The sequence below is a fragment of the Opisthocomus hoazin genome, chromosome 8 (genome assembly GCF_030867145.1).
Source record: "Opisthocomus hoazin isolate bOpiHoa1 chromosome 8, bOpiHoa1.hap1, whole genome shotgun sequence".
NCBI classification, from domain to species: domain Eukaryota; kingdom Metazoa; phylum Chordata; class Aves; order Opisthocomiformes; family Opisthocomidae; genus Opisthocomus; species Opisthocomus hoazin.
The window spans coordinates 30037744-30061896 of NC_134421.1; the positions used below are offsets into that span (position 1 = coordinate 30037744).

At 40.0% G+C, this 24153-nt stretch overlaps 1 protein-coding gene across 14 annotated transcripts in view; it reads right to left on the minus strand.

Annotated features, from left to right (window-relative positions):
* The window catches only part of NAV3 (neuron navigator 3), a 563756-nt gene that overhangs the window by 107876 nt on the left and 431727 nt on the right, over window positions 1-24153 (minus strand). For 13 of the 14 annotated variants that reach the window (XM_075427918.1, XM_075427911.1, XM_075427912.1 and 10 more), the window contains 3 exons: window positions 16778-16893; window positions 3824-3932; window positions 3027-3410 (listed from right to left, as the gene is read on the minus strand). In XM_075427918.1, the coding sequence (XP_075284033.1) occupies window positions 3027-3410; window positions 3824-3932; window positions 16778-16893 (609 nt within the window). Of the gene's footprint in view, window positions 1-3026; window positions 3411-3823; window positions 3933-8706; window positions 9736-16777; window positions 16894-24153 lie in introns of those variants that run through there. The other variant, XM_075427920.1, reaches the window with a different exon arrangement.

Here is a 24153-nt window from a genome sequence, read left to right on the forward strand (position 1 = left end):
CACTTCACATTACAATGAATGACTAATGAATCAAACAGTGAGCATAGTGCTGCTTACTCACTAGAGAACCATTAAAAGTTTCTGAATTTCAGGCAGCAGCAATAATTTCTGGAATGCCTACCTACAGTTTAGTTATCTCTGCAAGAGGTCTTGGTGCTTATAACTGAGCAGTACCACAAGCCTGTCCTGCTTTCAAGACCCATCCATTATTTTCCCAAAGGATCTTTCGTTAAACTGTCTTCTCTTGGTTTTTACATTTCCCTCTTGTAGTAGTTGGTAACTTTAGTTCAGCAACCTCGCACAGACTTTGCACAAATTTGTGAAGGACCGTACACACTTGTGGGACTTAATGTAGAAGTATACATATACAGAAAAAAAAATTGGTATACCTCAGTGAAGCTACTCAAGGCAAATTTACAGACTTGCTGAAATAAGTGTAGTCCCAATGCCAGGGTGATGGCTAAAATGATCTACTGGAGTTCACTCTCAATTTAAATAATCTTTAACACAAGTTCTCCTCGAGCCGTGAAATGGTGTCACTCAAATCCATCTTTCAGTCGAAGTGTGTGTCCAAGTACACAAACATTTAACTTTTATCACAGAATCACAGAATGGTAGGGGTTGGAAGGGACCTCTGTGGGTCATCTAGTCCAACCCTCCTGCCGAAGCACGGTCACCTACAGCAGGCTGCACAGGACCTTGTCCAGGCGGGTCTTGAATATCTCCAGAGAAGGAGACTCCACACAGACTCGCAGGCACAAGCCAAGGCACACACACACCCTGCCAGTACTCCAGATGTTCTACTGGCCCTCTCCCTGCAGTTCCTTCTGGGAGCTGATCTAATTGGAATCAACTGTCCCAGAGACCATGGGGCTAATACAGCAGCCCAGAAGCACGAGCCTCCATCCCTGTGGTTCCGGGTGGGTAAGCGGGTGGCGCAGATTTTGAGAGCAAAGCTGCAGCAACGTAGCCCTGTGCAACAGCTACAGCTGGAGACAACGCCGTGTCCTGCATGGCAATCTGGATGAAGGCAACCTCAAATGCATTAAAATGCAAAGGGTTGGTTTGCTTAGTTTGAGGTAAACTCTAAGGCCTTTTATGCACTGGTAAGATTTGGCCTGCTGTTCATCAAGGGATTTCTGAAACCCTGGTCTCTGGAGTCTGCAGAAGGTAACTTCACATTTGTTTTCAAAGGTAAATGAACAATCACACTTACACAATAGATTTATCCTTTTATGAAAGACAAAATTTAGACTTTTTGACAGATTATTTAGCTAGGGGTGAATTATGCCGTAGGTTCCAAGGCTCTGGAATTACATATTAAATTTAGTTGTGGTTTGACTGCAATCCAGTCTGTATGGATTTTTTCCTGTATAAGTAAGGCCTGAATGGAGAGACGTAAGAAGTGCAACAGGCTTTCCTCACACTGATTTCTAATTAATGCTGCATTCCTGTCCCCAAGTGTTTAAAGTAATTAAACTGAAAATGGAAGAGGCATAAAGGAGGTAAGACTTTACATGCTTCAATGAATCCTGAATTTTCAGAGCTTATTAGCTTGTCTTTAACATTTACTGCACCTAAAAATGTTAACTGAGCACATTGCAACTTCCTATCTATTGAGTCATCCTTATTACAGATGCAAAGAAAAGCCACACAAGATGACTATGTCATTTTCTTATGTGATAAGCTAATTAATACATCTCATCAGGCACTGCAAAGGATTCCCCTATCTTTTTAAAAAAAAAACAAACCCATGCATCCATCAAAGGCAGCATTTATATTTCCTTTACGATGAAAGGTCTCCAGACACTGAAGTATTACATTTTCCATACGTCTTTTCTCTCTTCTAGCACACATGAATATGGCATCCTACTTGACAGCCACTAATGCTATGTTGGGGACAACCTTGTCAGCAGTGCTCCATTCACAGATTGCTGAGACAGTGCACCAGGGAGATATAGGAACAGGCTTTCTTTATAGTTACGCTTTTTCTGGAGATCTATCTTTGGATGGTGCTTGAGGTGAGACAGTACTCTAGAGAGAGCTTTGATTATAGACTTACATTTGCCCTCAGGAATGTATCATATCCAATTTCATCAGCCACCATTCTCTAATCATAGCTATACTTCAAACTATTAAGATTAGATCGACAGCAAGAGTCCTAAATTTATACAGGGTGAGGTAGTGACATGGCCATGTTCTCTATGGGTCTTCTGTTCAACTCAATATTACCTCAGCCACCAAGCTGACTTGAGATGCCAACAACAGCACTGAACAGTAACTTGAGAAAAAGAAGTAACATCGCTTTTTTTTTTTTTTAAATGATGCTTCATGAGTTCTTACATACGAAGGAGTAAAGTGACTTATGTTCATAAGATTGATATAAGAATTGTTATACAGTAATTTGAAACACAGGGAATGCAGTACCTCAGAGTCAATAAACTGATTAAGCAAACAAAAATAAAAAAATAAATGTATTTGTCATTCTTCCTCCTGGGTGTGCTAGAAGAGAGGCTGATCTATTCTTTTATGAAAAGATAGTGCTGCAGCTCAGATGATATGCACAGCTGAAAAATTGCAGTAAAGGCCTATCAGACTACACTAGAAAACATCTGAAGTGGAAACAGAGAAAGTCAGGCTTGTAAGCAACTGCTTTGCATCAGCTGCATCCAAAACCATATCCACCATCTCAAAATATAAAAATACTGAAATAAGAACCATCCCAGGGCAAGCAGTGCAAAATGATGTTTTACCAGATAACTAAGAAATTCCAGTCAGTAATAAGAAGTACCTGTGCTCTTATTAAAGTTCATAGCAAAGTCATGTTGATATTAAAGGAGAATCGAATTTGAAGGCAGGTAAGAACACCACTGGCAGCTGAAGGGCTTGGTTTTTTGTTGTTTTTTTATATGTATATTTTCATGTTACAACCATAATGTGATTTCCACATGCCAGAATTTGATAGAAAAATCCTATTAAACCTGCCAATCATGCATTAGTTCCAATGGGGAAAAACTGCTACTTACCCACTATTGATGTCATCGGTTCGGAGGCTTTTCCCAAGAATGTCCCCATCACTCATGTAGCCACCAACGTCAACTTCAGCGGACATGTCCAAATCACCGCTTCCCTTCTCACTCATGTCGATCTGTGAGATATTTCCAAGGCGAGAAACAGCTGCTCGGCGAAGCGGGGTGGTGTACATAAATCGAGAAGGGTCTGTGTGTATGAAGCGACTGGCGCTGCTGCGAGGATAACCAGCTCCCAAGGACGGGGCATCTCCCGCCTGCAGCCGAGGGCTGGCCTGCCCTAGCCTCCAAGTCACTGGGGTGGACCGGCTTGTCAAGCTTGGTATGCTTCTCCCATTCACCTCGGTTGTCACAGTGCTGTCAAATGTTGTCTCCAATGTGCTGCCAAACAAAACGGAGAAGTCAGTGAACTGTGCTTTCTCTGTTCCTGAGAAACAAGGAAAAGCAAAGGCTGAAAGAACTGATATTCTTTTAAAAAACTTCTGTGTGTGTGTGCCTGCATGTGCACACATGTTTTTATGTATACTATAACCTCTACTTATAAAATAGCATAAAATAAATTTTATAGGCTTCTAATAGATGTATATAAAACAATAACCATCTTTGTGAGTGATTGTATAAGACATTTTGACAGTGAAATACATTAAAGTCACATTGAAGTTGTTGAGGCATTCTAGCAAACAGTATGGTTAGTGTCATAGTTAATTTTCCCCTGCAAGTCTCTAATTCATTCAGCAACTAGTAGTACTCTCCTACAGTACAAATTTTTATCAGTCTACACAAAAGCAGTATACCTGTGGCTTATTTGTGTCCCTCTAAGGCTGGACATAGTTTCTTCCAAATTCTGTCTCAGGTCTGCTATATTCTTCACAGTTCTCATTCTTCTTGTTTCAGGGTCTTCCCCTGGAAGAAAACAGCAAAGCCAGCATAAATTTTAGCGCATGCAAGTGTATCAGGTTGAATAAAGTGCACACATGTATACACAGCTAAGAATACACACACGATTGTAAATAGGTCTGCCCCTCTAATCTTTTAAAAAATAAAACCTCATCCTTTCAGTAATAAAACACACATATTCTTATAAATAACACGTGGTATGTAAAAAACCCACTGAAAAGAGTCCTGGTGAAGTATCCCTGTTAGGGCCCAAATCTATTAATGAAACTCAGATTTGCAGTGTTGGGATCTTCATCCTCTGTAATCAAGGCACCATGTAGTCTCAGACCACTAATACAACAGACAGCCCCTTTTTCCTCCTTGAAATTTTACATGACTTGGTAGGAAATAAAGCCACAGTAAATCTGTGTCTGGAAAGAATTGGGATGACTGTTAGAACAACTCTTCAGTATCCACTTAACGTCTAGGCTATTTCAAAGCAATCTTTAAGTCAGACACTTAATAAAGCAGCTTTCCTGAACTGTAATGGTTTCCTGAAGGGGGAGATTACTCTTCATATGGGATAAAAACATATTATTCTTGGGATAAAAATCTGAACACTCTAAACGTATGCATTATTTATACAGTTATGGATTTTAACTGCCGTCATAGATCCATTGTGACAAGCTAGTGTGGTACGAAGCCCGTAGAACTTCACCTGGAACATCCTGAATCATGTTCACTTCACATGACTAAAAAACCCCAAACAAACAGAAGGAAAAAAAAAAAAGTTATTTATTATATATTACAAAAGGAAAATGTAATAAGCCTCAAAGCAACCTCCAAAAATCATATATGAAGATACAGAAAAGCATGTTTACTAGCATGTCTGTATATCAAGGAATTTTAGTTCTTTCTTTTAGAGAATAAGAGAATTTGAAAAGAAAATCTGTCATAAAATCACTGATTTGTTCAAGGCTAGTATTCTGCTTCTGGCTGTGTCCTATATCTGTTGCTTGGAAGAAGGTTGACAAGAAGTATCATTATTCTAGTTATATGTACAATGCTGAACATGGAGTGCAAATAATTTATTTTTGAACAATGATTCAGTTAAGCTCCTTAATTTTGAGTTTTGACTGAAGGATGAAATCTTTGAGCTCATTGACAAACTGAATAGCTACTGTACCCTGTTTTGCAGCCCAGGTCCTATGACCCAAACACTCTGCAGATAGTTAATAAAAGTCCAGTGGAAATAAATCATTCCATATACATTCCATATACCCTTTATTTCTTCCCTGATAGGCAAATGATGCATGGTACTAACCCATATACCCTGCAGCCGTGGCTCAATGTCAAGCTAGTTTTGACAGCAATGTCAGTTTGAGGTTGTCCTGTCTACTCTGCCCTGGTTATGTCTTCTGTCCTCTCTGCTGCTGCCAGACAGTCCTTCAGGAGCTGCTGTTTGCTTGCTCCTTATCAATTCTTCAGTGGTTTCACGGTCCAACAGTCCATAAACCTCTGGACTGGCACCATGGAACTGATGGTGGGGTCAACATTTGGACAAGGTGGAGACTAGAAGTGGGGATACAGGCCCAGCACTGCTGCCAAACTCTACATCTTCTCAAGCCACACTCTGAGGGCATGTCCATTCACAAAATTTTGCTCCTTAAAATAAACTACCTGTGTGCATTTTTACACATAATACCTTGCAGGAGGCAAATGTTCACACTCAGATTGAAATTATGACTGCTCCCATGTTTCAAGCTAGATGTGTTCAAGTCAAGCACTTTGCTGGTCAATGTACCCATGGATCACACATACTGTTTGCAGAGGTTTCTGCACCATCCTCAAGATGGCTGTGAGCCAAAAGGGCTCATGCCAAGCCGAAGCTGGAGACTGTTAAGTCCTGTTAGACTGAACCTGCTGTTGAAAGCCCAGACAGTTCCCAGGCAGACAGTCTGTGCCTGCCTCCAGGCAGTTGCCTGTGGTGCACTCAGTTCCTCATTGTCGCTGCCCTTGGCTTTCCGCCCTCCACCAAATGCACTCAAATTTGCTTCCAGGACCACACTATATTCCTGCCACAATACCTATATGGGGGAGACCCAGGACCTGTTACCTGCTCTGCCTCAAGCCAGGCATGAGACAGTAGCTTGTTGGTATAAGACAATTTTCTGTTATACACACAAATTCCAGGGTGTAAGCAGGCAGTATTAAAGGCAAAGCAATACTTTATATTTATTTAAGGAACTGAATATAAATCATATTTGCACTGACTTTGCCCTTTCCTTCCTTTTTTATCCTTGTCAGTTGTCCTTTGTTGTATGTTAACACTGCAAATTCTTGCAGTAAAAATGACAGCAACTGTCTTTTTCAATATATATTGTACAGTAAATAGCATAACAAAGCCTTAAGGTACAATTGCAACACCAAAAAAAAGGTACATATATATGGCAAACTGCCAAAATGCATTTTCACAGAGAGGAATATTTTACTTTCAGACAAATTATACCGTAAAAAGTGGTGTTATTCTGTCTTGGAAAGGTGAAAAGTTTGAGGTCTAATCTCTTCTGATCTCTCAGTGACACAAGGGGTAACTTCAAAACCTTTCCACCATTCTTTTCTATGAAAGATACAACTGGAGTTTTATCATGTTAAAATACTATATAGTACTACATAAAAAATCATCTTAACTGTAACTATTAAGTATCTTAAAAATAGTTGTTCTTTTTTCTTTCCATCCTTCTCTTAAGGCTGTATCGATGGACTCGTGCTGTACCACAGAGGAACAACTCAGAAACTATAAACAGTTGAACATGATGCTTGAGAAATTTTCTGTGCTGAGTGCAAGATGCTCACACCTAACTTGTATCTGACGTTACCTACATTTTCAGGACAGCACTGTGGCTCCCCACCTACAAGCCTCCTTCTGTACAGACAACCGTAGGGATGGTTAAGGTGTTTTTTTTTCTGAAAGCTAGCTACATTGTACCTATTAGCAGAGATGCCATGGTGCTTATTGCAGCAGGATTGGGACACACTGTATGGATTCAAAGGGAGCCTGGACTCCCCCAGGCACCTTGCTGCTTATTACCATGGCCAACTGCTATCACAGAGTCTATCCATATTTACATGACCTAACATAACAGGCTTGTTATCTCAAGTGATTCTGGTTTGTAGGCTGAAGAAAAAGCCATTGTGTTTCTTAAGTGGAGAGACTGGGGTAAGAAACACTAAAACCAGGGTATCCTGAATTTTTCTGTCAAAATTCTGTTCCTCTTACAAGAAAGTCTGATGTAAATATTTTACTGACCCCATGAAATATAATCTGCTCAAATCACTTGTAGCTTCATTATTTATGTTAAACATGAATATTCTGAAAGATTGTCCCCAAGTTCTTGCCTATAAGCAGTGAACCATTACAGGACCCCTCAATGAACTTATAGAGTCATATTAATTTCTTCCATTGTGTGAGATACCTACACAGCAGACCAAAATAAACATTTTACAGAAATCACTAATCATCTAGGCTAAACCTTTACATTCACTTTTCTGAAGCTCACCCATAATTGCACTTTTAATAATACTATTCATAATCATTTCAGTACTTCCGTGCATGCAATTACAGCCCAAAACAGATAAATGAGAGAATAATAATTACATTAATTGTCTGATTTTCATAAAAGGATTTACAAACAATAAGCAGCTCTCCCGAGAATTTTCCACTCCTAGATATTAACTCCATTCACAAAGGAAAGTACCAGTTTTACTCCGCAGGTAGGGAAACTGAGGCTCACAAAAGAGCAGGGATCTGCTCAGTGACACGCATCTGAAGAGGAGCAGGGGCAGGTGGAGGGCTTGGCTTCCTTTGCTAAAAAGCCTCTAATGTGTAGGAGAAGCCCCTTTGTGCATACTGGTACAGTCTAACAACGAAAAGGTATACAAAAAATGAGAATACTTTCTTTGTCATTTTGAAATGATAGTTTTTTCCATTATATACAAAGCAGAAAAATTATCCTGAATGTTTAAACACAATCTGGGCTAACATATCCACCAGCAAAGAAGCTCCAGGCTAGACACATGCTACATAACCTTGGAAAAGCAAGCAGCCACTTCAACCATTTGACTGGCTGAAGAACAAAGCTTTGGAAATGAACACTATGAGCACTCTTATAAAGGGTTGAGAGATGAAAAGTAAAGCCAGTAACACAGAAGCCTTTTGAAGCACCTATGGCTGTGGACTTCAAATGCTCACTGGCATGTGCTGATATAACTAAATTGGTTATTTAAACTAAACTGAGACCCTGGCACTCACAATTCCACACATATGGATGAAATTAGCAGCAGGCTAAGAGGGGGAAGCAACACTGGAGGGATAGTTTCTAGGTAGGCTGAGACATTTTCTATCTAAACCAAACCTTGGATTCAACACTTCACTTTTAGATTCATGAGAACAAATGTCATTAAAATTAATTTATTTATGAGTAAACTAAGAGCACTTAAATGTTTCACCTTATTTTTTCAAACAGCCAGGCAAACTATGCTCAATTATTCACAGGCTGTTGCTGCCCAGGCACCCATCAAAAGTGATTTAGACATTTGTCTTCATTTCATACAGTCTTTAGAGGTAAGAGTAAGCAAACAAGGAAGAAATGTCTAGACCCTGTTTTTGCATACTATTGCAGATAAACCCAGTTCTGTCTCATGAAATCACCGTCAAGATCAAAAATCTGCTCCGTACAGATATGTGTTAACACTCGGGTCTCCTCCTGCCCTTCCTGATGTCAAGCCAAAGTTAACTTACCTAAAATATCAGTATAAAGGACCTGTTCTAGGTCACCCAGCATTGTTATTATGACATCTTCATCCAGATGTGCGGTCCCTTCACGCAAGCAGCCTTCCTCCTCCTCCTCTGCCCAGTTCCTGCTGGGGAAACAGGACGTGCAGGGTGCATTTTCATCATCTGATTTTCCCTGCTCCTCACTGTCAATCCCGAAGCCTTCACCTGCACACCGGTCTCCAGACCTCCTGGACGTCCTGCTTCCAGTGGGTGATATCACCTGAAACACTTGAGGTGCGGTGAGGCTGGGCTGGCAGAGGGAGTGCACCGACTGTGAGAGTGCCTTGGAAAGGGAGCCTCTGCTCCCAGGTTCTGCCTCCTGCTGATGGTAACTCTGGCTGGACTTGGAGGCATTTCCAAACCAGTTCTCCCGGTACGAGTATCGCCTCTTCTCCCCTTCGCTGATGAGTGTGAGATTGGTTAGAGACTTCTGCTTCTGAAGACGAACACACCCTCTTCTAACCTCCTTGCCTTTAAACACTGACAGTTCAGCAGATCGCTGCATCTTTCCAGCTGGGGCTTCCCCTCAGTTAGATTTCATATTCCTTGGACAGACAGCAGTTCAATTCTTTGGAAAGGTCTGGGAGGCGATCCCTCCAGCACCACAAGCTGCACATCCCAGGTAGCGCGTACTTGCACTTTCAATGAAAAGCACAGCTCAAACACGCAGTGTACGTACTGCAAATGACTAGGCAGGCACAGTCATTTTCTTTAAAATTACGCTGCTGTCTCTGCTAAGCCACTTCTCTCCCGTCACATCAATCTGCAGTACTTACAGTCATTTTCACTTGGATTTCTCTCAAGCAGAAGAGAGTTGATCAAACACTCTGCTCCAGCACAGAAGTAATCCCAAAAGCCAACTGTGTTTTCCCCTCTCCATCCAATCACCGGTCTCATCGGAGCAGTGGGCCTGCATCTCTGTCTACAGCTGCTGCCTTCTGAAATCCAAAGTAGGCACAAGCTGTCTTGGGCTTTTTCACCCCCCCCCCTCACCAGATCATTTCTGATCCCAGTGCACGGCTCTTCACTTAGATGGGCTGACACAGAACTGCAAGTGCTGCCTCCACGTCAGAGCTCAATAAAGAGCCAAAATTAACCACTGAAGCAAAGCTCTGCACAAGCCTCCTTACATTTTAGTATTCAACCTGCATTCCCAGATATATGACTCTTCTCTGCTACTGCAGTGAATGCTGCTGGCTGCCATGGCAGCAAACATCCTGGTGAATTAAACCGGAGACACAGAAGCCTCTGCCCAGTTTACAGTGCCACAGGTTTCAAGACACAGCTTCATCTGAACGGGATGCTACAGTAACAGACCTAGCTCACAGTCAAATCCTATTTTTCTCCCCGAAAGGTAAGGATGACAAACTATTTCTTCCATATCACTGCTACTCCCTGTGCAGGAAGGTAAAAGCAGATTTGCAAATGGACCTTCAGTCTCGCAATTTCTGCTCTAAATAAAAAAATAAATAATTTAGGATCATAAAGAAGCTAAAAAATGGAGCACAACAGCACCTACTCAGTAAGGATTATAAAAAGAAATATTTAATTTCTTTCTACTTAAAATATGCCTTGTTGTGAGATTCAGAGGCTGGTATGGAATTAAAGAGCTGTAATAAAATCATTGTTTCACAGTCTTCTGAAACAAACCTATTAATGGAATAGTAATTTTTTTATAAAGCAACTCAATATCATGTCTGAACTAGGTTCACCACTTCTAAATGTGGTTTTTAAATACATTATCAAGAGAGAAAGACGACATGTTTAAATATATACCTTCTCTCACAGGAAAAAAGATATTAGTCCCAGAAATAATAAGCGGATAAATAAAGAACTAGCTGAATTGCATTCTAATTTTTGAGATACAAACTTTTTATCTAGAGGTAATTAATTTCAGAAAACATTAAGTAGAAATCTACAGATATGAAAATCACCATACAACAATATAATGCTTTTGTCAGTGTGAAAATATGGTCGTCTCAAATCCCTACTTGAGAAACCTTGACAGGGAAGAAAGTAACCTTTAAAAATGCCACCCTAAGAATTACAGACTGTTTGCAGATTTTCTGTATGAATAAATGGGTGTTAGCAGAAGCCTCTCAGTGTAATTCTTGCTTTTTGCTGGCTCAGTTTACAGTTTTTGAAGATATAGAAGGAAAATAATACACGGGAGAAACTTCTTTGAAATTTTAAAGGAAGGGTACATTTTTTTCCTAAATAACTCTCATAAACACAGAACTAATCTAGAAAAAAAATTCAGTAGTCTCAAACAATGATGATTTTCCATATTAAATCACTGACACATTCCTAGAAAGACAGGGTCCACGACACGCAGAGATACTCCTCCCCTCCCCTCCTAGCCCACAAAGTCAAAGTAAGAGGAGACGAGAAGAATGCTCTGTCAGCCTGAGTACAAAACTGTCCCAAGTACTAAATGCCTGCCGCCTCTCCAGCATGGAAACAAAAGGAAGACTGCTGTGTTCACTCCCAGGGTCTGGCAGTTGCAGTGGCATGTGGGTCCTTAGGAGGTTTTTATGGGCGTGTTGGTGTCTGCACTGGTACGGGCACCGGCACGCACTGCCAGTGCCACACGGCTGGAGCAACCCATCCAGCACAGCGGAGGAAGCTGTTGAGGTTGTTGGAGAAAGGCTTTGCAGGGCTGTTGCAAAATGAAGGGCAATCTCACTCTTTCCCACTCAATGGTTTTAAAACTTCAGTTTATACTCAAATTGGTGCAGTATTCTCAGTTCCTGTTTCAAATTAATAGGGAGGACCATGATTTGCCCCTGCACAGAACTGCGGTGCAGTGGGATCAAGGGAACAGGATCTTTTCCTACCATAAACAACAACGCTGAATCTCTCCCCGATACTCCAGATAAATGAATGATAACGTCCTCACCCGCTCCTTCATGCACAAACAGCTACAGTCAGTGGCTGGTCTCCGCGGTCAGCTGCAGGCAGGTACGGACCTGCTCTGCCTCCATGCCGAGCTCGTAGGATGTGTGCCTGGTCACACATAGCAGTCACTCCTGCGGGGCCCTGTCTGGCCTCCCTAAGCCCTGTGGACAGGGTGTATGCCCTCGTGCTAAGCATTGCTCTGCCAGGGAAGCAATGCGTGGTGCGGCCGCTCAGCTCTGACCATGAACAGAGCAGACAAAAGACTGACAGAACCGGCCAGGTATATTTAGTCCTCTTTCCAGCTGGGAGTGGAAAATCTTATGGCAGAGGATGAAATGTCTTCACCCAATGAGCCACCCCAAAGCTCATGTACAGTGCCACTCTGCTTCAGGCTCGAAGGGTCTCTGGTAGGGGTACAGGTGGGTCCTGGGCAGCCAAGTGGGTCTCAGAGTCTCTGCTGACTATTTCTTCTCCCACCTGAGCTACTCACCACAGCTCAGCTCCAGTGGGATGCAGGTGATGGACCATGGTCCACGTGCAGGAATGACACCCGAATTGTGTGGGAGCCATGTGAGGGTAGTTGGCAGTTCCAGCAGTTCAACCTGTCCCATTTCCTTTTCTACTTACATTAAAAACAGGAGTGAAATGCTGGAATATGCAGGTACTGGGGATAATCACGCAACATTCTTTCAGCTTTCATGTGTACAAACACAATACTACTGCCCTTAATTACAAGATTATATGAACTTTTCTCCCTTTAATCCCACTACCTCACGTGGTAGACAGATCATCCTGATCATCCTCAGATACAGAAGACACATACGTACATCTTAGACCAAGTGCTCAGCACAAAGAACACCGAATTTATCCTTGCAATGTGGAAAATGCTCAGGTTTATTTATTGGAAAGTACTTCTATAAAGCTCGTCCCTCCATTTTAAATGTATGAAATATAGTAATAAGCAAATACATCATTCTAAACTAAGTAGACAGTATAGGACACCAGAGCAGAGAACATGTCATGACAGAGCATTATTCCCCAACTACCTTGCAATTCAATGTATTCCCCATCCACCAAGCATGAATATGTTTAGATCAAGAACAACACAGGAAACTTCCCTGATCCATCTCAGTCAGTACAACATATTACCTTATTTTTACTGTCTCTTTCATAAAAGGAATTATAAACATGATTTTTAGAACTAATAATCTAGGGACAAATTTTGCTGTCAGATAAGACTTTCTTTGAAGTCTCAGTGCATGGTTTGGAGCCTTACAAATGAATTATGTAACAGATCTGCAAATGCATAAGCTTATGAATCTCTTTAGCCAAGCCTACTTGAAAAAAATTGTAAAACATTTCCATACCTATTAATTAACTATTACTTTTAGAGACCAAAAAAGAAACACAGTAAACATAAAAGCTTGAAAATCGAATGTTTTTATGGTAATCCTGCCATAGATATTGGCCTACAACTCTTAAAGTTACTCATTCACTTCTGCTTTGTCCCTCAGACTTTTTTTATAATTAGTCAATATTTGTAAATTAATGAATAATTATTTAATTAAACACTTTGCATTAAGCTCTTTGAACATGTAAACACTAGTTAAAGCCAAACACTATCACTGATTTAATAAAATAATACTTTGTAGTTACTGACATGTACAGTTTATAGGGGATTATTAAACATACTGACATCCTCCTCCAATAAACTTGCAGCAGAGACCGATAAATGTCACAGCTACTACAAGCCGGAATACTGGGTAAGAAAGCCTAAACAACTTGTTCATAGCCATACCATGAAAAACAAGCACCAAAGTGGATTACATTATGAGCCTTTCTTTTAATTTTCATTCTAAAATTCTATCTATAAGGTTTTACTCCAGTTTTGCAGAGACATAGATGCTGAGTAGTCTTGTTGAGGCAACTGCTACATAAAGTACATGCAAGAAAGAGTGTTCATACATGACTGCAGAACTGGTCCTTATTTAGGACTCCCAAATTTCTGCCTGGGATTTCCTGGACAGAAGTCTACACATCTGTGCGCCACGTGTAACAAGTCTACTGTATGCAGAATGCACCCAAACTACTGCACGGATGACCTGTGCCTACAGATGGGCCTCATTCAGCCTGTGTACGGGTACCATTGGCACTGTGCACACTGAGGGGATCCAAGGTGTGTGGGAAGCCTTACGCCTAACTGCGCGTGTGCTGCTGCACTGCTGATCTGTACATGCATTGTGGAAACATCTGGGATGGCCTTGGCTGAGCTGTGGAATATTCAGAGGGGGAAAAAAAAAAAAAAGTAGGAAAAAAGTCTGAAACAGTTCAGATCACATCTGAAACAAATTCCCAGCAGAGATGGAGGAACAGTGAAGAAACCCAGATTTACAGTAGCTCTACCAAGAGGCAGAACTGGCTTTAGGCATAAGCCACGTGGGGAAATTACCTAGGGCAGCAGATTTATGGGAATGAGCTACAAATAAAGAGGTTCAGGCTAGCGGGGCAGCACCTCTGGGCCCATGCCTACACCAGCCTTGCCATCTCCCTTGCCTTTCAGCACCATCCTCCTCCCACGGCCGTGCAAATAAAACCAGGGGATCACTTCGCTAGTAGTGGGCAGGAAAACAAGTGGCTTGTGCTCTGACTTTGCCCTATCCTTTCATCAGCTCCAAGCTTGAAGACAGGAGAGGTTTTAGAGGTAACTGGCTTCCTTAGAAACAGGGAGAAAGACACAGCAGAAGAGAACTGGAAACTACCCCTACAGTTTCTCACTTTCCCTCTTTGTTTCCCCATCACTGGTGTTTTGACAGTGGCAAAGGGACGTGAACTGCCTTGCTGGGCACAGATAACAGAGCTTTGACCGTCCACCACTAGAGCAAGGAAATTAGCTTGGTTTTGGTATCCTGCATCACTCAGGAAGAATGGTGCCTGAACAACCACTCCTAAAGCTTTTTAAAATTAGTTTTTCCCAATCCAAGTTTTGCCTATATTGCGGAGAAGCGTTGAAACAGCCATGCTTACAGCATTAATTTAAGATTGATTGGCTGATTTTGTCCTGAAGTGGATTAGGACCTCTGATATGATCTGCTTGGACACTTATGGGAGCAGTAATCTTCAGCCAAGAGACAATAACAAACACTAATGTGTAAATATTCTGAAAGTAGAGAAACAGTTTATACAATGATACAGGCTGAGATATTTCAGTCCTGAGCATGTTAGCCTTTGTTGCAAATATTTGGCACTGTAAAAAAAATAAAGACTAATGAAGCAGAAGCATAATACAGGTGGGACAGCACTTTATGAACGCTCTCCTACAAGCTGTTTAGTGTTTTCTACAGATGCTCAGTCCCTTGCATGACGCTTATTGATCGTTACTGCCTACCAATACATTGCGCTCGTGTGTTTGGCTACCAAGATGCAGAAGCAGCCTGAGACCCATAAAGATGATACCTACCCAAAACAGCAGTGGAACATTTCACGAGAATGATAATATCCAAGTGAAAGAAACTCTGGATTCATCTCTTAGCACCCTGGATATAAGTGAACAGACCAAGGACATGACCCTTGCTTATCTCCTTGCTACTACAGGTATAATCCCTTCGTCATACAAGAATAAAGATGCTCCTAAGTAACAGAATTTAACTGTCCTTTCTCATGGCTATTCCATCAGATAATACTCCCCTGAACAGCCATCACATGAGTTTTTTTTCCGTGTAGATTCCTCAATGACAGAATCACCAATGACTTTGTGATAGTTCACCAACACCATTATTTATTTAGCAATGTTAGCACTTGACCCATTCATGTTGCTGTGAACAACCAATTACAGGTGACACACATCTGTTTTCCTCTGTATACAACAAACCATTGATGACATTTTCACAGTAGTTCTGCTTTGCTGCCTGTTGTGTCAGTCAACTGCTGATGCTAGAGTCTGAATAATCAGATAAGAAACATCTCTGATGTTTAGCACCCTTTATGCTGTTTTCTGCTTTCTGATACCATTCCATTTCTGTTCAGAACAGTAAAAGGCCAGGAGACATGATATCCTGTTTGATCATTTCAGCAGGTACTGAATCAATATTTTTTGTTAACATCTCTGTGGATAATTTATTGAAGCATCTTCTGATTTATGTGTTTCAATTATACTGTTTATACAGGCAAGACTGATGAGTCTGATTTCTGGTTTAATTAAAAATAATTTTTTACTTTTATTTTAACAGGTATGTATCACCTCCAGGGAACATTTCACCATGTTTCATGGTGATGTATTAATCACAAAAGCTATGTGTGCAAATAAGGAATGTTAGCCCCAGAAAACTTCCAAAGTGACTGAGACAAACCAGGACAAAACCTCCATTTCAGTATGAGTCAGCTAAATGCCAAGGCAGGCCCACAAAGCTTGAGCATCTGATTTTCCTTCTGGTGGAGAGATAATTTTAGACTGATGTGTCAAATTAGTGCTTTAAGTGAGTTATATCCTGTCTAAGAAGAGCCACATGACTCATTATAAATCCACTTGAATGTTAAAAATTTGGAGTAAAAGGGCAAAACTACAGATGAATCCAGTGGGACTTTCACCTTTTAGTCTTGTAAAAATGATAGCAAGAGTAAGGATGCTAATGAAAAAACCCCACAACAACAACAACAAAATAGACCTCAAAACAGCACCTTAAAAGTCAGGTACATTAGTAAGGAGTTGTTAATTTTCTGAATATAAATTCATTTATAAAAGAAAAATGTATCTTATGTAATTTATGCCTCAGTTCTGATGTTATGATTTCATTTGCTGAGCTTAAATACAACACTGTCGAACATTCTGAAGTCAACTTTCCATCGCTTCTCTTGGAACATTCAGCACGACGGAAAAATAATAATGACGTGAAACCCTAGCTTGTGAAAGCCCACTTTCTGCAAAACGATGAAGAGCATATTTGAACAGATGGAGCCAGTTCATATAAGAGAATGGTGCATCTGAAGCGCTAACTGTGCATGACCCACTTTTTCTGCATATTTAATACCACTCGTGAAGAGAGGTCAGAAGTATTACTTCAATCCATTGCAAAGCTCCTGGTAAGAAACAGATGTAAACAAAGAACTTCACAGGGGCTTCCCCTGGCTTACTGTTACTCACCAGATATCTCCTCTAGGCACTGTTTGGCAGTCTTACTGAATGACAAATCCATTTTAGTAGGACTGGTGCAGGAGTCAGCAGGTGGTAAAGAGGTACTGTCATTTTCTGAGAGAGTTCTGAAATCAAGCAAGAATATTGATTATTATTATCTGTCATTCATGTATGACTGGAAACAAATGTTACTTGCAGCTCCATCTAGAATCATACCTCTATATGGTGAAAACACCATGAATGTCACATTCTTACTGTATTAGTTTGACTCCAGCTACACAAATTTGCAAGCAAATAGGAACTCTCTATGTCTTTCTCTTCAAGAACAACTCAGAGTTAATGCTGGGAAATTTGGAGCCACTTTGGCTTCTTACTTTTTCTCTGCAAGAGCTGTCAACCCGATATCGGCAGAATCCATTTAAATTGGTTAAGTCACATCCCTGCACATATATATGGGAAATGAAAACTTGTAATTGCTGAAACATTAAACAAGAAAGGCCATGCAGGAAGAAGCTTACGCAAGGCTAGAATGGAAATCTGGCCCAGATATTTAAATCTATGTGCAGCTTCTTTTGATAATACCTCTTATATAAGTCTGGGGAAATGGGATAATAGAAGTTTTTCCATTAATTTGCTAATAGATAGCCCTTATTTTCTGTGATGGTATATTTCTGTGGATATCTTTGATAAATTATAATGCTTACCCTTTGTTGAATACAGTTATTTGCTATTGCGTAACAGTAAGCAGCAAGAAATACACAAGCACATGGATTCTAATACAAAATAGATCACAAATTGTCTCTTCTTAAGGCTCAACCATAGCATCTAGCTTACACAGGAACTGTTGAATCATCATGCTATTAAATAGCAATATGTACTACATTTGTATACAGTAAGAGAATACTTCTAAAGATATACTAGCCACTTTTCAAAATAAAATGGAAAAGTAGTCTTCACTTAAGCTCTTCCAGCTTTCTTGAAAGAACAGCACATCCAGTCTTTTGATTTCTTAAAAGACTAGCAAAATATTTATATCCTAAATATAAATTATTACAATTATAGCTCAATTATCAAAATTCACCATAAAGTGTTTCCAATGGCTAACTAAACTGTAAATACAAACATTTAACTGTGTGAAGAATGTGTATTTTATAAGTATAACTGATAAAAACAGTGACTTATCTCTTAAAAGAATTTTACAGCAATTTATTTTATGAAATAACTTTCCAGTTAACGTCTTCTTCAGAGTTACTTGCTGAATAGATTTGTTTAGTAATTCATGGCAGTAACCGAGGGAGCAAATATATACAGGTACAATGGCACAAGTACTGTCATGGTGCAGTTCTTTGATTAGAATTGTTTAATTCTGACTCTACTTACACAGAAATAGAAATGTAAATTATGTCTGATCTGATGCACTCTTCATATCAATTTCTGTACTTTCAGGATTCTAGAAACAGACAACTGCTCTATAAAAAACTATTTTTTGTTTTTGTCTACTATTTCTCTGTCACACACTGCTGGAAACACAAGCTCAGCACATGCCACCACGTTAACTATATCCTACTGACCTTGAATGTAATTGTACATTTGGTGATTGACCACAGTGTCCGAAGTACCAAAAAGCCCACTCTATCTCTCTCCAATGAACACACATTGAAATTCCACCATCCCAACTGTTTTCCCATATTGTTTCAAATCACCGGAACAAATCAGAGATATGTCTCCTTTCAGTGAAAGTCACTTTGAGAGGCCATGAATGATCATGAGTACTCCTGTATGGGTTAGTGCTGAAACTTAGTGCTGGATCAGCCTGGGGCAAGCTATCAGCCTAAAAACACATCTCAGAAAAAGTCATTTGTAATAATGGTAAAGGTAATTGATGTGGTCTGCACTCTTCTCGCTGAACCCAAATCACGGAGCTGCCTGGGCTGGAGCTGGAGTGAGACTGGAGTTAGTCAAGAGGAACACTGGAAAAGAGTAGGCTGCTGTTGGTCTTGTAGGAAGAGCACCCAGGGAGATAGGTGCAGATCACATATTCCCAGCATTTTCCACAAAATGTATATGGAATTTACATCAGCCTACGTCTAGTTAGAAACAAAAAGGGATCCTTTCACATGTTCTCCTTCTGATCCTATGGCATCACATTCCTGATTGTGCAACTGTTCAACCATCAATCACTGCATCAACCCAGAAGGGTGATGCAAACCCTTCTGTGAATGATCAAGAGCCTTGTATGTGTTATTTTCTAAGAGAGGATAGAAAGGATCCATTCCTGTTTATCTGGACATCTATCATCAGAAAAGGATTAAGTGGTCTGGGCCCCTGCCAGACACCAATACCCAACATTTGCACTGATTCTTCATCTAGTGAATGGGGACAAGTAAAAATAGAATTTCGATGATCTGGATTGCCCTCTGGCAGTGACTATCACTTGTACAGCCAATAGAAATGAACACATAACTCACTACTGACTGTATGGGAACACAGATGCTTATGCTGAAAGGACTGAATCTCCCTACAAGAGTACAAACAATAATGAGTGATTTACAGTAGCTAAGTAAGCTTTAGTATGATGAGTGAATACATTTCCTTAAAGTAACAACAAATACAAGTTTTCACTTGTTCACAACTTCGCTTGCCCAGGTCACATCACACCTTTCAGAGATATACCAAATAACAATTAAAACACATTTCTGTTATTCATTGTTTAGTTGGCTTTTTGCTGATTTTCAAAAAACCTGATGCAGCTATAACCAGGAAAAGCAGCTGAAAAATACTGTCAGAAGAGATCCCTCCAAAGATTTCCATTTCAAATTTTAGAATCTGAATGGTGGGATTAATTGTAGCACAAAATCCAGTTTCTGGGACATAAGATGGCATCAGAAGATAAGCCTTAAACTAAAAAACATTGAATAATAAATATCATATAACACTCACAATTTAAAAATATTTGATTTAATTTGTAGGAAAAAACCCCATAGAAACACAAACCAAATGTAAATATTATGCAGTTTTCTTAAATTTATAGGTGGCCTGAAATAACAGATCTAAGAAGCATGAAATGTCCCTTTTATCTTATTTGAAATTTGAAATTTTAAATGTAATGTAAAACAAATGGGATTTGCTATCAAAACAAATAGCAAAGAAACTGCTGTACTGGCTTCATCCAGTATTTTTATGTTTAATTTGTTAAAAACATCAATGATTCTAATTATCTGAGGCAACAACAGAAATCTCACAGAGGACTATGGATCTTGCAGCAGTTAAAGCTCTGCTTTACTTGAGCAAATTGGTTATTTATTGTGGAAGTGATGGGCCAAAAGACACCTGCCCAGACCTTGGGCACCCATGATGGGGGTAAAACCAAGGAGGAACCTGGGGATGGGGCTCTCATCAACAACTCCTCTCCCACCAGGTCTCCCCTGGTTTGCCAGCTGCCAGCACTTCCCCAGCAGTCTTGCCTTTTGATGCATGACAGCCAAGGCCCTGATGTTTTCTGGAGTCAAGCTTAGCCTGGATGGGATGAGAGTGGTCTAGTGGTGAAAGAATTCTGAGCAAAACCATGCAGAAGCCCCAGCTCCTGGGGAGTAAGGAGGTCCAGGTATAGACAGGGTGCCTAAAACTTCAAGTTGCTTTGCTCTAGGCCTGTCACAACGTGTGATACATTGGAAAAAGCATGTAGATGCCACTTTGCTTAGCTCAGCTGTTCGATTAAAAAAAAAAAAAAAGGAAGGTGAAATTGTGAGATTTGTCTTCCCCTACACTTCCGACTTTTACTTCTTGTGGGCCGTATTAAACCTATGAATGACTCAAGTGATCTCTGCAGGACTGCAGCACAGATTAAGCTGCAGGCAAGCAAATAGCAAATTAAAAGATTGTCTCTTTAACCTTACATGTTTGCCTTACTGAATGGTTCTCTATCCTCTATCTATTCACAGCCCACTACCTTAAAAAAAAAGTTTAAACCCTTGCATCTCTCTTGACTTCAAGGAAAATGAAAATAATTTCAGTTTAGTTAAAGCAACCCCATTGACATTTCTTCCAGTGCTGTGCATCTGCAGCACAGGTTAATATAGGCAACCGTCATGAAAACAGGATGATCTGTTTTCTATTTTAATCACGGCAATCAGAGAATATATTTATCCCCAGCCCACTGAGTTATATGCTACCTATATGTAAGAGCATCAGACTCACTCAATGGGACAAATCCTGCTCTCAATCACACCTGCACAGGCTCATTCAGTTTGATTAAAATGAGCCTGTAAGGAGGTAATTAAGAACATAATTTGGAACACTACGTAATAAGCTCTCTCTAACACAGTCAGTCATTTCCTGTCTCTAACAAAATAGCCAACTTTTGATAAACACAGATAACATCAAAGATTTGTTTGGTTTTCACTCCACATTCCACAGGATATCAGATTAATATGCTAGGGTTTTTTTTTCCAACAGCTCTCTGAGGTGCAGCTGTCTTGAATGTGTATCACTGTCAGTGTAACAGACTGGCAGGACCACATCTGGAATAGGAGCAGTTTGAACACCCATGTTCAAGACATGTTAGTTAAATTGGGAACAGCTGCAGAGAAGTGTTGCTAGGATGCTCATGGGGAACAAGCAACCCTTCTGAAAGGAAAAGAGACAATTTAGTTTAGCCTTGCAAGAAAGATGGGAGGAGATGGGATTATTCCCTCAGGTATTTAAAAAGAGTGATCAAAAAGAGGGAAAACAACTTTTTAAGTTAAAGAACAATATTAATCAAGTAATAAATGGATGTAGTCTCATCATGTAGGTTGTAAACAATTACTAACGAGATGAGTGAGTTTCTGCAGGAACCTTCCCATTGGAGTAGGGGGGATTAACTAGTTTAAAATAAAGCTTAGTTGGTTTATGAAAGTGTTAATATGGCTGCCAGTGACAGAAGACTGGACAGAATTTCCTGTTTGGTCCTTTATCCTACATTTTATTCATTATTTCGTCAAAGGAATAGATATGTACACTTGTCTGTATGGCAATTTAAAAGAATCACTTCAGATCATAAACAGCAAGCAAGTGAATTATCAAGCTACTGTTTTAACTCAGCATTAATCAAGCATGCTCCCTGCTCATGGCAGGGGGGTTGGAATTAGATGATCTTCAAGGTCCCTTCCAACCCTTACCATTCTATGATTCTGTGATTCTATGTGTTTATAATGATTTCCTTGGTTATTATCCTCCTTCCCATCTCTTAAGCCAACACTTCTACACTGGAAACTTTTCTTGCACAATTACCTGAAAATCAAGCCTGAGAAAATCAGAGAATTCTTCTAAACACTACAGTTTTTTTACAAGTAAAATTGGTGGATGGCAATGTTTAGCGTTACCTATGATTGCAAAATTTTGGTGGTGACTGTTGTTCTGTATTCACAACAGTAATGTATATAATGGAAATCAATAAAGCACTGCAGTGTAACTTTGAATCCTCACATTTTTAAAGAAAGAGTTGCAATATGTTTAGCCACACAATTTATTATTAAGAAACACAATTAACTGATAGAATGTCTTTTACTGAAATCTGAATTTTAACTCCACAATCAGTGACCAGAAGTAGCTTCTAGTCATTAAAACTGGATATAAATATGGCTTCAACAAAACCTGCAGATGCTGTGTCTGCAAGATCCTTGAAGAGCAGTTTAATTTTTCCCCTAAGTCAATATAAAAACATCGTGAACAGGCAGCTGGAATTGAATTTCACTGTGCCTCCAGAGATGCAACCAGATTATATTCTCCTTCCCATCTGTACAGCTCTGCACTTCCCATGCACCCTTGAAGTTATGCTCTAGTAATAGAATTGTTTCAATCACCATATGGGAAAGGAGATAGGAAGAAGATTTTAGTACCTGGTAACATGTTTATTTATTATACTGGTATTTCATTTCTCTGCCTCTATCTAGTGTACACTTTAGTCTTCGCAAAATCATGAAGTAATTTAGATCAGAAAGATGTTGTAGACACTATCTGGTGCAATGACCTGCTCAAAGCAGGTCTGGTCACATTAAGTTGCTCAGCGCCTTGTTCGGTTGAGTCCTGAATAGGTCCAAGGACAAAGCTTTGACAACCACTCTGGGCAGCCTGGTCCAGTGCGTCACCAGCCACAAGGCAAAAATATTTTTTCTAACTTTTCATCAGCATCTCTCCTGCTGTAACTTGTGTCTGTTACCTCTCAGCCTATCATCCTGCATTTCAGAGAAGAGTCTGGCTCGATTTTCTCTACACCAATCTACTAGGTAGCTGAAGTTACCAATTTCTTATTCCTCAGAGACACAAAGAGTGTCAAACTGGTTTTTGTGGTCCAACATTGACACTGAAAGAATATCTCCGCAAGTTCTCAATTCCGACAGCGCTGAAACTTCTTCCAGATGTCGCTATCGTAAAACTACAAATTTAGCTGAAGAATTGAAATTTAAGTGAAGCAAAACATAGAAGTGCAGCTCAGGATGATGAGTGGTCAGCTAATTCTCTGCAGCAGTTTCTATACTTTCAGCATTTCAGGCAACAAGTAATTCCTGAGCACCACAGTCCCTGGGATTTGGGAACTTCAGATTCTATATTCCAGACAAGGAAAAGAGACCCACTAAGCTCCTACAGTGGTTAAAGGAAGAGTCAATAAAATAAAACTAAACTGCAGTACATACGTCCAGTTACAACTCAACATTCTCCTACCGAAATATGCCTTTAACGTTTGAGCTAATCCACAGCAAATGTTAATTGCCAACACATCACATACTTCACGTAGGGTTATGATGATTTACATCAGCTAAGGATTCGCCCCATGGAGTGAGGGGATATTTGTGTTACTCCTGGGACTATTAGTTATGTTTCCCATTTTATGGAAATAACGCAAACTTACACAATTTGGCTCTCAAAAAATACAGTAATGGTTGCATACAACAGGCTCTTCTCTGTGCAAGAAAATGTTTGGAATTAAAGGTTATATTACACTTTTGAGCAATGTGTTGGAAAGCTAAGAACTCCTAATACTCAGTAATTAAGCTGTTATTCTGTTGCAAAGATTTTAGGAGAAAGATTCAGAGTTGGTTTTTTTTTCATTAATGCCTCGTTTTCCTGTTTTTGCTGTAGCCTAGTAAGCACTAAACTTCTGTGTTACTCTCCTCCATCTGAAATTTAAGCACCACTAGGAAGATAACTAAATTCTATGACCAATTTCAATGTGAGTCTAAGGGACTCTAGCAGATGGCACAATTTCTATCTTCCTCCAATTCTGTCTATGTAGAAGAACATGTAATTTAAAGTAGTGGCTGGTATACTTTAAACAATTATACAGTTTTTTACACCTTCTTTTTAGTTGTTTTTCCTCCTATATCTCTCTTCTCAAGCTTTCTGGC